General features: G+C 41.8%; 1 protein-coding gene across 1 annotated transcript in view; it reads left to right on the top strand.

Annotated features, from left to right (window-relative positions):
- The first annotated feature begins 7626 nt into the window (after nucleotides 1-7626).
- Nucleotides 7627-13496, top strand: part of GOLM1 (golgi membrane protein 1) — a 59957-nt gene continuing 54087 nt past the window's right edge. Inside the window, 3 exon segments of the mRNA XM_019625498.1 lie at nucleotides 7627-7776; nucleotides 9203-9398; nucleotides 9484-10095. Of these exon segments, the coding sequence (XP_019481043.1) occupies nucleotides 7648-7776; nucleotides 9203-9398; nucleotides 9484-10095 (937 nt within the window). The 5' untranslated portion in view covers nucleotides 7627-7647.

The raw sequence follows: 13496 nt of genomic DNA, 5'->3' as shown, positions 1-13496 counted from the left end.
AGACTCAAGTTCATCAAAGCTTTATTCTATCATAAAGCATCTCTGAGTAACTGAAGGTTAAATGACACCATCATGTGATTCTTTGAAAATGTGATTCTTTTCAGGAAAACAATTCTTGAATCTAAGGGATCTGCAATGGAGATATTATAAGGGGATTGCAAAGTGGAAGCACAACACTACAGATTCATTTATAAACATACAATATGACAGTGAGAAGAGGTTTGTAGAGAGCCAGGAGATGCCTGATGTTATTATCCCCCCTCTAGTTCGTAGGTCTTTGGTCATTTATCCTCAAGTTGATTATCCAAAAAACTTAACTCCTTCTTAAATGGCATATGCAGTTTATTATATTTTGGATGTGGATTTTGCTTTTGAGAACACTAAATTTATACACAAAAAGTAAACAAGCAGAGGCATCGTGGGACATAGGAAATGAGTCTATACAATATGCACATAAGGTCCAAAATTAAACCATTATATGGAGTAAAAGTTCCAATTGATCTGCTAATGTAAGACCTGGTTTGGTCCTGTGAAACCCCTCTGGGTCAAGACTGAGGCAAATAAAGATCATATGAAAAGAAAGGGTGTATCTGAAGGAGAACTCCAAGCAAGAACAGCTCTTAAAAATATTTTAAGCACATGAAAAAGTCCAGTATCATTAAAAAAAGTTGGTACATTCAACAAATGGAAGAATTAATACTTGGGGATATAGAGGTCATTCTCTGAGAACTTATAAATAATAATATTAACAGCTCAAAGACATTAGGAAGGAAGTAACATCTATGAAACAAGAACAGGAAGATTTGAAAAAGAACAAATTAGCAATCTTGGAAGTAAAAAATATAGTCATTTAAAATAAAATAATAATAAACCTCAATAAATTACCTCAATAGTATACTGGATAGATCTGAAGAGAGAGGATTAATGAGTTGGAAGACAGCCCTGAGAGTGAAGCTTCTAGATCACAGCACCGTAAGCTAGGAGCACATTATGAAAGAAGTTAAGACAATGGAGGGTAGAATGAGAAGTTCAGAAATATATCCAATTGAAGTTGCAGAAGAAAATAGAGAGAATGGAGTAAAGATGATGTTTGAAAATAAAATGACTGATAATTTTCCAGGAATGAAGAAACCCATGAGACCTTTAATTGAAAAATCTCACTGAGTATTTAACAAGAAAATAAACCTCCCCCCAGAAATGCTGTAGCAAAACTGCCAAGCACTAAGCAAGAAAGGAAAATATAATCTACAAAAGAGATAAAATGGATTACATATAAACAGATGACAAAACAACAGTGGATCTCTTATTATTAATAGATGTCATAAGGTGATGTTGTAATATACTGGAAAATTATATTACTGAGAGGAAACAACTGTTAATCTAGAATTCACTAACCAGCCAAATTCTCTTTAAAGAGTAAGGGTAGAATAAATACATTTTAAAACATAGAAGAGCCAAAATTATTCATTATTCACAATCCCTTACTGAAAAAACTAACAGCAAAGTATGTACTTCAGCAAGAAACCGGTGGGAATGCAAGAAACAGTGAACAATTAAATTATTAAGAATATACGAGTATGTGTATGATTGTGTAGATATTAAAATATATTTCTAGATTCTATTTCCTAATATTTTCTTTAGAAAATTTGTCTTGATATAAATGAAATTATTTTGTAGTTTTCATTTTTTGCACTAGTCTTTAAAAATCAGAATTTGGCTTCAGCATAGTGGATATCTTCAGCAGGAGATACCATCTAGAAATGAGCACACGGGAGGTTTCTGGGGGTGCTCATAATATTGTTTTTTAAAAATCTGTGTGCTGAAGTGTGTTCAATATGCAAAAATTTTTCAAGCTGCACATTTAACAACTAAACTTTTCTTCATGCATATTATACTTCACACAAAAAAGTTTTAAAAGTTATACTACCTTCATAAAATGAATTGGGGAGTTTTCATCTTATGAGGCCATCGCTATTTAAATAGTATCAGAAGTATTTATTCCTTAAAATTTAGCTAGAACTGAGCTATAAAGCCAAATAGTACTGACATCTTTTCTTCCCACTTTTATTATGAAAATGTTTAAACATTCATAAAAATAAATAAAATTGCATAATGATAAAATTACATATCCATCATCTAGAGTCAACACTTATTAAGATTTTACCACACTTATTTCATTTATTTCTATTGTGTTTGCTGTGGTTACTGAAGTATTTTAAAGCAAATATCAGGCTTCATGTCTAAGATATCATCCTTACATACTTTGATGTGCATCTCAGAAAAATGTGGACATTTTCTTTCAAAAACACACTGCCATTATTATACCAAGAAAAATTACAATAATTCCTGGTTAACATCTACTTATCCATATTCAAAGTCCTCTTATTGTCTCAAAACTGTCTTTTTCCAGTTGGTTTGTTTCAATCAAGATCCAAGCAAGGCTAAAGGTTGCATTTGGCTGTTAGGTCTCTGAAAGTTCTTTTGATCTAGAGCAATTCCTCCCTTTTTTCATGCAATTGACTTACTGAAGAAATAGGTCCATTATTAAAGAGGGGGCAATGTGACCAGATTGGTATTTGGGGAAGATTATAATGTTATATAGAATGCTTGTTGAGACTGAGGTAGACCCATGAACCCTTGGGGTCTACCTTTCAGTCTTATGGCATTTCTATCTTACTCTCCCATCTACATGATTCCCCAATCTAAACTGGTCCCCTTGCATTTCTGCTTCAGGCTCTTCTCCCTCTAGATTTATCATCATGTTGGAGTATTTCTCCTTCATTAAAATATCCACCCTTCTAGGCCTGTGTCTGACTCCTGCAGTGCGTGTGGCTTCCCCAATGTCCAGTTTTCTCAGTGTACAGAAGCCAGCAGCAACCAACTTCCCTTGGCACCCAGGGCAGTTTTGTAGCAGAGTATCTCCAATGAGAAACCAACCTGTGAATAGCTTTCCCAGGCACCTTAGAAGGTAATGTCTGGAAAGTTCCAGAGGGCAGGTTTCCAGCAAATTCTCCTAGCACCACAGCAACTTCTCTGACATTCTGGGAGTCACAGCCTTTTCCAGTGAGGTTTCGATTTCGTTCTTGGGGGTGGGTGGGTAGATGGGGATGCTCTTCCTCAGATGCTGTCTCAGCCTTAGGAAGTAACAGCTGCTCCATATATCTGCCATTCCTATATTCTTTAGAGTTCTCTGGACTTCTTATTAGTCAGACCCTCATTAGTCCAGACCTGCTTTAATGATTCTTTATATCAAGTTTTGCCTGTTCAAGTTACTGTTTTTTTCTTTCCCAATTGGACCCAAACTGATATACCCTTCTAGATCTGTGTTGTCCAATATGGTAGCTACTAGCTATATGAGGTGATTAAGCACCTGAAATGTGGCTGGTACCAAAGAGAAACTAAATTTTTAATTTAATTTAATTTAAAAAAAATTGAAAATATAAATTTTTTTCCATTAAATATTTTATTGCATGTAAAATGTCTCACTAACGTTTTATTATATTACATGCTGAAATCATAATACATTGGATATAGTGGGTTAAATAAAAAATATATAATCATTTTCATTTGTTTCTTTTTACCTTTTTAATATGGCTACTAGAAAATTTTAAATTATATACACGGCTTGAATTTTATTTCTATACAACAGCGCTGTTCTACACTCATTTTCTAATTAGTCTTTCCTGATTTTCCTAAACAGATGTGACTTCTGCCTCCTCCACAGCACTGTGAATTTCTCTTAGGACATTTGCTAGTTTTTTGCTGGCCACCATCCTATCTCCTCTTTGTATAGGCATCTCAGTCTCCTTTGACGGAATGTCCATGGTGCTATCCTTGAAATTTAGTGGCCACATCGCATTAGAGAGACCAGAGGGGTTGTCCCTGCTAGCCTGAGTGAGAAGTCAAATTGTTCCAATTTAGAAGCTCTTTGCCCACACTTTATATCTTGAGCAAGTGTTGCAAACGGTCAGTTGAAGGTCATATTTCTTAAAGCTGCAGCAGAGTATGGTACATATACTACACTCATTCTTTCTGCTGTGTCATTTTTGCAATGTTTTCTGCTACCTAGGTTTTCCAAATGATTGAAATTCAATCAGTATAATTTCATTGATTCTCACCATTGACTGATTCTGTGAGACACTGACATCTGTCCAATCAATTCCCCTTCTCCTTAGACTGATAGAGGCTGTTTGTGTTTTTTGCAACCAAGAACTCTGATAACTTCACTGGTGTTGCTCTATGATGTCTTAACATTTAGTTTTAGCAAGTGCTAGGCTATGGGGCAATTCTCAGAATTGAAGGATAAACTGAAGAGCTAGGCAAAAACTAGCTCTACAGATCTATGTGCCAAGAACTACAGGTACCATCACTAAGTGCACATCAATACTTTTCAATCCTTGGTCATCACTTGGTTCATTCCAGAATAGAGTGCAATAGACAGCTGAGGTTAGGAGTCTTGTGGCAGGCAGAAAAGTGGCTCCCAAGACTTCATGTCTTAGTCCCTGGAACCTGTAAATGTTAACTTACATGGCAAAAGGGCCTTTACAGATGTGATTAAATTAAGGACTGTAATATAGGAGATTATCTTGAATTATTTGGGTGGAGCCAATAAAATCACAAGGGTCCTTAGAAGTGGAGAACCTTTCCCAGCTGGATCCGAGAGATGTGACTACAGAAGCAGGATTAGAAAGATGTTACTGATTTGGGAGATGTAGAAAAGGGGGTCATGAGCTAAGAAATGCAAGCAGCCTCTATAACAGTGGTTCTCAACCTGTGGGTCACGACCCCTTTGGGGGTCGAAAGACCCTTTCACAGGGGTCGCCTAAGACCATCGGAAAACAAAAAGATATTTACATTACGATTCATAACAGTAGCAAAATTACAGTTATAAGAGTAGCAACGAAAATAATTTTATGGTTGGGGGTCACCACAACATGAGGAACTATATTAAGAGATCGCGACATTAGGAAGGTTGAGAACCGCTGCTCTAGAAGCTGGAAAAGGGTCTTCCCTCGCGTCTCCAGAAAGGAATGCAGCTCAATGAGATTTCGGACCTATAGAACTGTTGTTTTTAACTCATTAGTTTTTTGATAAATTGTTGGGCAGCAAATAGAAAAGTATTGCAAGGTCGCCCCCTTGAGCTGGAGAGGACATCACTTTGGTTGGCAGTCCTACCAAGGCTGTATCCTTTGGAGATAGGAGGGAGGTTCCTGTTTGAAAGGCCCATGCCATTAACAAGTGAGGGAAAAGGATACCGAACAGGCAAAACATGGGTGCCTACTGCCACCAACCACTACAGCCCATTGTACATCATTTAACCAAAATTGGTCCAATTGAATTTTTAGGGCCAGCAATGTATTAGGCTAAGTATTCTGGGTGAGAAGACTTGAGGAAATAGAAGAAACCTTTATAAGGAATGCAAATCCAATCTTTATATATGCAATAATACATTTCAGCCTAAAAGTTCTCATGAAACTTGAAAAGGACTGATTCCTTCTCAGTAAAAAATGTAGTTAATTCAGCCAGCTGCCTTAGTACCTAGACATAGAGATCTGTTCCATAAAAAGAATCACTTAGTTACTACTGACTAATTAGTTGCTGATAAATGAGCGGTACTAATGGAGACCTACTTAGAGGCAAATGAGATGGAAGTTACGGTCCACCAATTTAAGAAGGCAAAAAACATAACCAGGAAAGCCGAAAGGAGCAATAAGGGGAATTTACTGTATCTGTCCCCAAACCTGGATGTGATCACTCAAGGACACTAGAATATCAGAGCATAGTGATGCAAGTCATCAGAAAAGCCAGGGCTGATGTCCAACACACCCTCGGTTTTTGAACTGACCAGGTGGCAGTCTCTAACAGTGGGTAATGAAAATATCACTTTGGAATACGATAGAGTGTGACTCTAAAGGGATCATTATTGTCACCTTATAATTCATTTAGAAGGTTTTGGCTCATAAAGATATTTTCTGGCATTTAAGGACACCCATGCTCAGGTGGTAGTAAGATATCTTGGTCATCTTTTTCAATGTGAGTCTTTGTTCAGGTTGAAAACAATTTTGGCTGTAGGCATTCCCTTAGGAATATGTGTATGTCCCTGTTTGTTTTTTGTTGTTGGGATTTGGGAGGGTTGAAAGGAAGGGTTCCTTTCCCAGTCAGGTAGGTTCCAAAAGTGATGATTCTAGGAAAACTGTTCTCAGTCCTGGCCATGTGTTAGAATTATCTGGGAAGCTTTAAAACAAACAAACAAAAATAACAATGTTTGGACTCAGGGCTCAAAGGTAGAGCCCAGGCATCTGAATATTCTAAAAACTCCCAGATAGTTCTAACCCTCTGGTCAGTGCAGTCAGGGTTAAAAACCATTGTTTTAGAATTTCCTGGCATGGGAACCCTGTGGGTCATTAGTTTTGTGGCATCCTCTCACGCAGTATGACCTAGCAGTGGTTCTCAAACTTCCGTGCACCCAGGAGCCACCTGGGCCCTGTTTAAAATTCAGATTCTCAGGCTTCAGTAATAAGAGAGTACTAGAAAACCCCGCTTGCGCAGCGCTCAGGAATCTTCTTTTCATCTTTTGCAGTCAAAGGGTCACAACCCCAAAAATTAAGGCTTGAAGATAACAGTCGAGGGTAGATTATGGCCAACAGGGAAGGGATGTGGAATTAAAAAAAAGACCGTTTTGTAAGTATAGACAACCCCACCCCCCAATAACTGTTTTTCGTGGGCTCCTCTACTCTGGGCGGATTGGACTGGGACCACGGAAGGCGACGTGAGTATGGCAAGGTGTGTGGCCCTGGGTGTGGTTGTCTCTGTGTTCCGGAAAATTCCTTGGTCGCCAGGGGGTTGGGGAATTATTGTCCCTTGGCTCCGCCGCCGCTTCCCACCTACGCGTCTCCTTAGGAAGCGTCCCGATCGCTCCACTTCTGCTCTCGGAGCCGCGTCCCGCAAGAGCGCCCTGGTGGCCTTGGCCGAGGACGGGCAGCAGCCGGGCTGCGGGGCGGCGGGCCAGCGGGGCGGCGGCGCTGCATTCCTTGCCAGGCTCCCGCCGAGGGGCGGCCGCGGGCCGCGGCGCGCGCACCGTGTGGCCGNGGAGGCCTCCTTTCTGTCTGTCCCTGTGACTTTTCACACAGTGCGCATTCACACTCCTCCAGGGTGCTCTCCTGTGTTGCTCAAGAAACGCTTTAATCAGATGTCCTTAGTAATTCTGTCAAAGGGTAAAAAAACCAAAAAAACCTCCTCTGTTAGGAATCAAATCAAAAAGGCCTCTTTGGAGCATACTGAGAAGTGGATGCTTTCTAGTTGGATGTGGAAACCCTTAATATTTGCTATTGATGTTTATAGAGATTATTCATTTTCAAACTCTACAGGGGAAGTTGGTGCTATAATTATCCCCATTTTACAGATGAGGAAATGGAAGTGAAAGTGAGGTCTCTGAGCCTGTCCCGGGGAGCCAGACGTCTGCCCAGGACGCGCACCCTTGGGTGCTTGGTGCGCTACCTTTTCTCCTTCCACTGCTTCATGTTTCAGGGAGACTAGTCGTGCTTCGGGGCAGGGTGCCTTTCTGTCGGTTGTCAACGATGGGTGTGGACCAGTACTGAGGTTCCTGTGTTTGTTTTTATTTGGCAGATTCTCAGCCTGGCCTTTGAGATGATGGGACTGGGAAACGGGCGTCGGACCATGAAGTCGCCGCCCCTTGTGCTGGCTGCCCTGGTGGCCTGCATCATTGTCTTGGGCTTCAACTACTGGATTGCGAGCTCCCGGAGCGTGGATCTCCAGGTGTTTTGCTTGTCTGCATGTCATAGAGTATTTAATGTTGCTGGGTGGTGTTATTCATCGCCACGTGAGGCATTGCGCTCAGTGGTGTGGGCTCGCTGGAATGTGAGTTCGAGGCTCTGCATGTGCCCTACCCAGCCTTGGGCCTGACTCTCCACTCCAGGTCTGCTCTTGGGTGGGAGAGGACACCCTTGTGACTTCTAGGCACTCACCACAACCCATTCCTGTCCTCCCGTCCATACTCGAGATCAAAGAGTGGTGTTGGAAGTGTATTTGGATAATGGGTGTGAGAAATGGGTTTTTGGAGGGACCAGTCTTTATCATCCTCATTTAATGATGATGATAANAAAAAAAAATTAACTATAGTTCTCTGATTTCAGTGCTATCAGAACTGGATGGCCTAGCCCATCACATGTGGTCTCTGTCATTATACCGGATGGATTACTCCTTTTTTCCCCCCATTTTTTTCTGTATCAAAACAGGCTGGCTGTCGCCTGTGGGTCTTGGTTTGCTGACCTCATTTGGAGATATTCCTGGAACAGGGTAGAATATTTTTAACCCCTCAAAAAAATGTTGGTGACCAAGTGTTGCACAGCCCCTGGCACTGAGCTGGGGTGTTCTCGGGTCTGTTTGCTTTCATAGTGACTTCTGAATTTCCTGCTCTGCACTTCACACTCTCCAAGATCCAGGTAAGGCCATTTCCAGAGAAGGAATAAAGGTGCAGCTCCCCACTGCTTGGAGAAGCTGCATTGTCTCCTGGTGATGACATTGGTCAAACAAGCTAATCTGATTTGATTGCTCATATATATGCATATTTGCCCATATGACTAAAAACCCCAATGTGAAAATGAGGAAATGGAAAGAAAATGTATTTTAACTAGAAGGTTCAAAGAGCTCATGCATTAGGCAGGTTGCCCATTTTCATATGCTTTCTCTTTTTTTAATAAAGGTAATTAGAGGTCTCTGTTCTCTTATACAGATTTTTGTCTGAGAAGCCAATGATTTTAACCATTAGGTCAAATTCTTAAAATTAATTAAGCCAGGAGGAAATAACCTGCAGTTTTTTCATAATTTTTTCAATTTACCAAGACACTTTTAATGAGGAAACACACAACTTGCATTGCAAGGAAGCTTGGGGTTTCACAGAGTTTAATGATTTAGGTTAATCATTTTCAGCATGTCAGATGCCTGTAATCAGATATGAGAGAAAACACATTCTGAAGCCTAATTTATAGTGAATATTAGTATGTCAGACACAGTACATCTCCCACCCATTTCCATCACCACCTCAAGTCCATATAAATTGTACAGTGGGGGAAAGGTGAGTGTTTTTAGTATTTGCCAACTGTGAACTCTGGCTCTGAGTTATTGCCCACAGCCCTCATCAGTCTTTGCCATTTCTCACCTGTATCTGTCCCTTTATATTCAGCAGCAGTGGTTTCTACAGTCCTGTAAGTCAATGGTAGAGCCCCTTGCAAACCTGAAGGCTGAGTGTGGGCACTCCCTTCCTCGTGGTCACCTTCTTACCTGGGCAGCCCTGTGTCAACCAGGAGCCCAGGTCTCCTCTGGACAGCTGTGCAGCCATGCACAGGGTCCCAGCGAGGGGCTCCGGAGACTGGACCCGTGTTCAGCTTTCTCAGCCCTCTTTTTCATTGTATGGCCCTGGCCTGGGATGTTGTCTACTGCTGCAGCGACACATTTGAGTCANAGTGAGCGGCGCGAGTCGCCAGGCGTGCCCTGTCGCCACCTTTCGCCCTGACCGCCTTCCCTCTGGTCCCTTCTCGGCCCGGGGCTCGCGCCCAGGGACTCCGCGCCGGTCCCTGGAGACACCGCCCAGCTTGCGCCCCGGCTGCAGCCTTCTTCCAGAGTCCGCTCGGGGCCGGCCCCTCACCTCCTCGCGCCGGAGCCCTTGGACCCGGCCGCCTGGACCTGCGGGGGCTCAGGTCCCCGGCGCCGAGGGGTCGTGCGAGGATTCTCTGCCCCAGCGGAGGCCGGTCTGGGGCGATGCGGAGCCATTCTTTTTGTTCTTCGCTTGGTCACGCGCGTCAGCATCCAAAGTCAGAAGCGTGCGTCCCCAAAGTCGCACTAGCGCCAGTCCTGCGGGCGTGGTGGGCGCGAGGGCCGGGACGGGAGGGTGGCCGCGCCGCTCCCCTCACCTCTGTTTCCTCCCTCCACCCCCGAGGCGCGCTCGGGCCGTCGCGGGCGCCCACGTTGGCAGCGGTCGCGTCCTGGCAGGTGACCTGGAGCTGGCCGCGCGGGCTGCTTGGACCGCGCCGCCGGACCCCATGTGGAGCCCGTCGGGGATGTTCCAGGTCCTCCCCGGTATTTCCCCACCTTTGGCAGTGTGGAGGGCCCACAAAACTTTTGCTCTGCTGTAAAAATAGCCTCCTGGGATTATATACTCTTTATATTTCGCAACCTGTTTAATATTTTTAATGGTTTTTTTTTTTGGTAGACAAAATAGGACAATTACCTATTTTGATGAACGTTCTTTTCAGTGGAATTTAAGAATCATTATATTCAGGATGTCATGATACGATGCTAGTCATTTTCAGATATCCCATTTCCAAATTCAAATAAATAAACTCGTGTGGCTTTCACCGTTTAGAGATGTCCTTTGTCTGGTTGGGGTCTCCATGGCCCTACAGACAGAAATTATGCAAAATGTTGAGGGACATTACTAAGGACAGAGTATTAAGATGTCCAGCAGCCTCATGAAATATTTAACAGCTCTACAGTGACTCTGCGTTTGGCTTATGACCATCAGATTGACTTAAGTTTAGGTAGTTTTTAATATTTATGGATTTTTTTGGAGCTTGATACCTGGGGAGCAGGGGAATCTCTTGGAGGTCCTTGTAGATCTCCTAGGGCGTTCTAGCTCCTCCTCCTTGTGTCATAAAAAATTAAGATAAGTTCATGCTATTAGGAAGCATAATTTTACTTTATTTGTAAATAGAACCCAGTAACTAGCTAACACTGTTCTTAGGCCAGAACTCAATTTTTAAGGTGTCAGTGGTCAAAAACACATTGAATTCTTAGGATGTTTAAGGAAAAATGTGAGCTCTTCGAGATTTATTTTGTTCTCCTATGGAGAGGTTATGGTATTTTTTTTCACTGGTTTTGGTCAAAAACGAAAGACCAAGGATGCAAGGAAGGAGAATGTGTGTGCGGGTGGGGTGGGTGGAGGGGGCAGATTGCAGTGACAGAACTAAGGATGCTATCTGCTTTCTAACTGCTGGCCATAGGTCCAGTTAATCTTGGGGAATGCCAAGATGTTTGCATTTACATACTTTTTTCAAGGGGTGGGGCAGAAACAGCAGTGAGGCTTATTGACAGTGTTGGGCCCAGGGCTACCTTCATTCCATTTATGTGACCACCTTCCCCAGCAGGGAGGGCACTGCTGACCTTACTGGCAATCCTGTGAACGTGCAGGGTGGGGTTCGGCATCCAAAGCATACAGGGTAGATGGGCAGAGCCTGGGGAAACTGCCTCTGCAGGGCAGAGTTGGAAGCGTGAAGTGTCACCAAGCAGGCTGTGATGAGCAGGAAAGCAGGGTCCCTTGACCGGCACTTTAGTCAAATGGAGCTTGAAGGCAGCATGGTCCCTGAAACGGCTTGGTGTGGCCAGAAGGGAGGGAAGACGGAGGCTGGCTTGGGGGATGAGAGCACCTCTGCCCTGGGCTTTAATTCACTTGTACCATTGTGATTATTATGTTTATCTTTAGAAAAAAATAAGTTGCCTCAGGAAAAGATTCATTTCTTTTCAGGGTTGAGAAATAACATCCATAATTGGGATAAGAAAAAAGCACTTCTTTATTTGTCAACAACAACAACAACAAAAAGCCCTAAAGCTTTGTTAAATTTTTTTCTAAACATTTGCAAAAGTAGAAAGAATGGTCTTCATATGCTTTTGCTCTCAACTTAGGAAAGTGTGAGTGGCATTTCTCTGCCCCCGAAAAAACATTCTTAGATTGTGGTTTTCTTTTCTAGACTTCAAGTTACTAATGAGATTACATTAAAAGAGAGACTTGGCTTGACTTTAAGAAGTGCTTCCTAAATTCCCAGAGAGTCTACTTTGATTCACACAGAAATTTCCTACACTTTCGGGGGGGGGGGGAAATCCTTCTCAGATTTTTACAACATTTTGATCTTTTCTTTAAAACCCTTCAGGGGTGTATTACTAATACTTCCCCCAGCTAAGATTTTGAAGATTAATTAGTGCCCTACGGGAAGAAAATAATGCAAGAATACTATATAATATGATCATAGTGATATATTTTGTAGTTTGCTGTTTCCAAACTTTTTTGATCATTCTCATTAGTAAAAAAAATTTTAACACTTAAAAATAAGGCAGTGTTATATGTAAATTGTATCTCAGTTAAACAATTTTTTAGCTCTCTTATGTATGTGTTTTTGTTACTTACATATAAATTACAAAGATGTGCTATTGTCTTGTATCTCAAGGCCCAGTATATACTTGGAGCTGGATTCATTGTAATGACAAGGAGGTAAAATCCTATTTCAAATACTCCTTCTTGAATTGTGAGTATTTTTGGCCTGTTTCTGGTCAGATCAGATTACATCATCATTGTTTTTTACTTTGTGATGTGACTCATGCCAGGCTGACCCTGGGTGAGAAGCATGCACCTTCCCCGCTGTGGGATTGTGTTCACCTGTGCTTGCATTGATTAGTATAACTTTAATTTGTGCCTTTTATAGGACTCTTAAAGCTTCGTATCCTCTGTAATGTTTAGTTATAATATGTCAGTCTACCTCCCTGTGCAAGTACTAAAGCGGAAGGAGCACCTCAGGCCCCTCAGAGGGGTTGTGACGTGTGACCCCTGACAGAGGAACTTAGGATGTAGAGTCAATTTCTACTTTTGTTAGCAAGGCTAGTATTTTATGGTAGTGTAATATAATTAGTAGAATGTAACATATTATAGCGTAATTAGTATATACGTAATATATAGTATTGAAGTCATTATGTGTAATGCTTAGATTACTAAAACATAGTTGCTCTTCTACGTTTTGGATAAAAATAACTAACTTCTGGGATTTCCTCCCCTAGCCTGGTGGAGCATCTTCTGCACCCTCTGGAATGCATGCGCCCTGCTGTAAACAGCTGGTTTCTTATTTTAGACTCAGGCACTATTTTTTCATTTGATCATCAGAAGAACCCCATGAAGGCAGGTATAATTCATCTCCTTTTTTTAAATGAGTAAACTTAAGACAAAAAAAGTCAAGTAATATCCTGACAGACCCTTTTAGTTAAGTATTTACTTGGTAACAAGTGAATGGTCTCATTTAATTTTCACACCAGCTGTAGGAGAGAGACACCAAGGTCTTTATAGGTGAGCCCAGGGGATTGGGAGACAAGTAACTGCCCATCACCCAGTTAGAAAGAAACAGGTCTTCACACTGCATTACATCTCCTTGATTACCTGCCCAAGGCCCATGATGGGAACCAGGTCTTCTTTGTGTCACTTGAAGACAGATTCTTCTTGCCACCTTGGAATTCCCCAGTGGTGGGTTCCAGCCCAGAAAAGAGCCTTGGAGTCTGAATGAGTTCAGTTTTTTTTTCTGTACTTATGATGCATATACATAGTATAATCATTTTGTTTTAGGGGAAGCTGTAAAATACTATGCTTTAATCTGAGAATGCCAGGAATTCAACTTTAGAACTTGCTAATGTTACTAATACATATCTTCCTTCTTAATTTTTTT

This window comes from Hipposideros armiger, unplaced genomic scaffold (genome assembly GCF_001890085.2).
Source record: "Hipposideros armiger isolate ML-2016 unplaced genomic scaffold, ASM189008v1 scaffold_632, whole genome shotgun sequence".
NCBI classification, from domain to species: Eukaryota; Metazoa; Chordata; class Mammalia; order Chiroptera; family Hipposideridae; genus Hipposideros; species Hipposideros armiger.
This window is presented reverse-complemented; position numbering and strand designations above follow the sequence as displayed.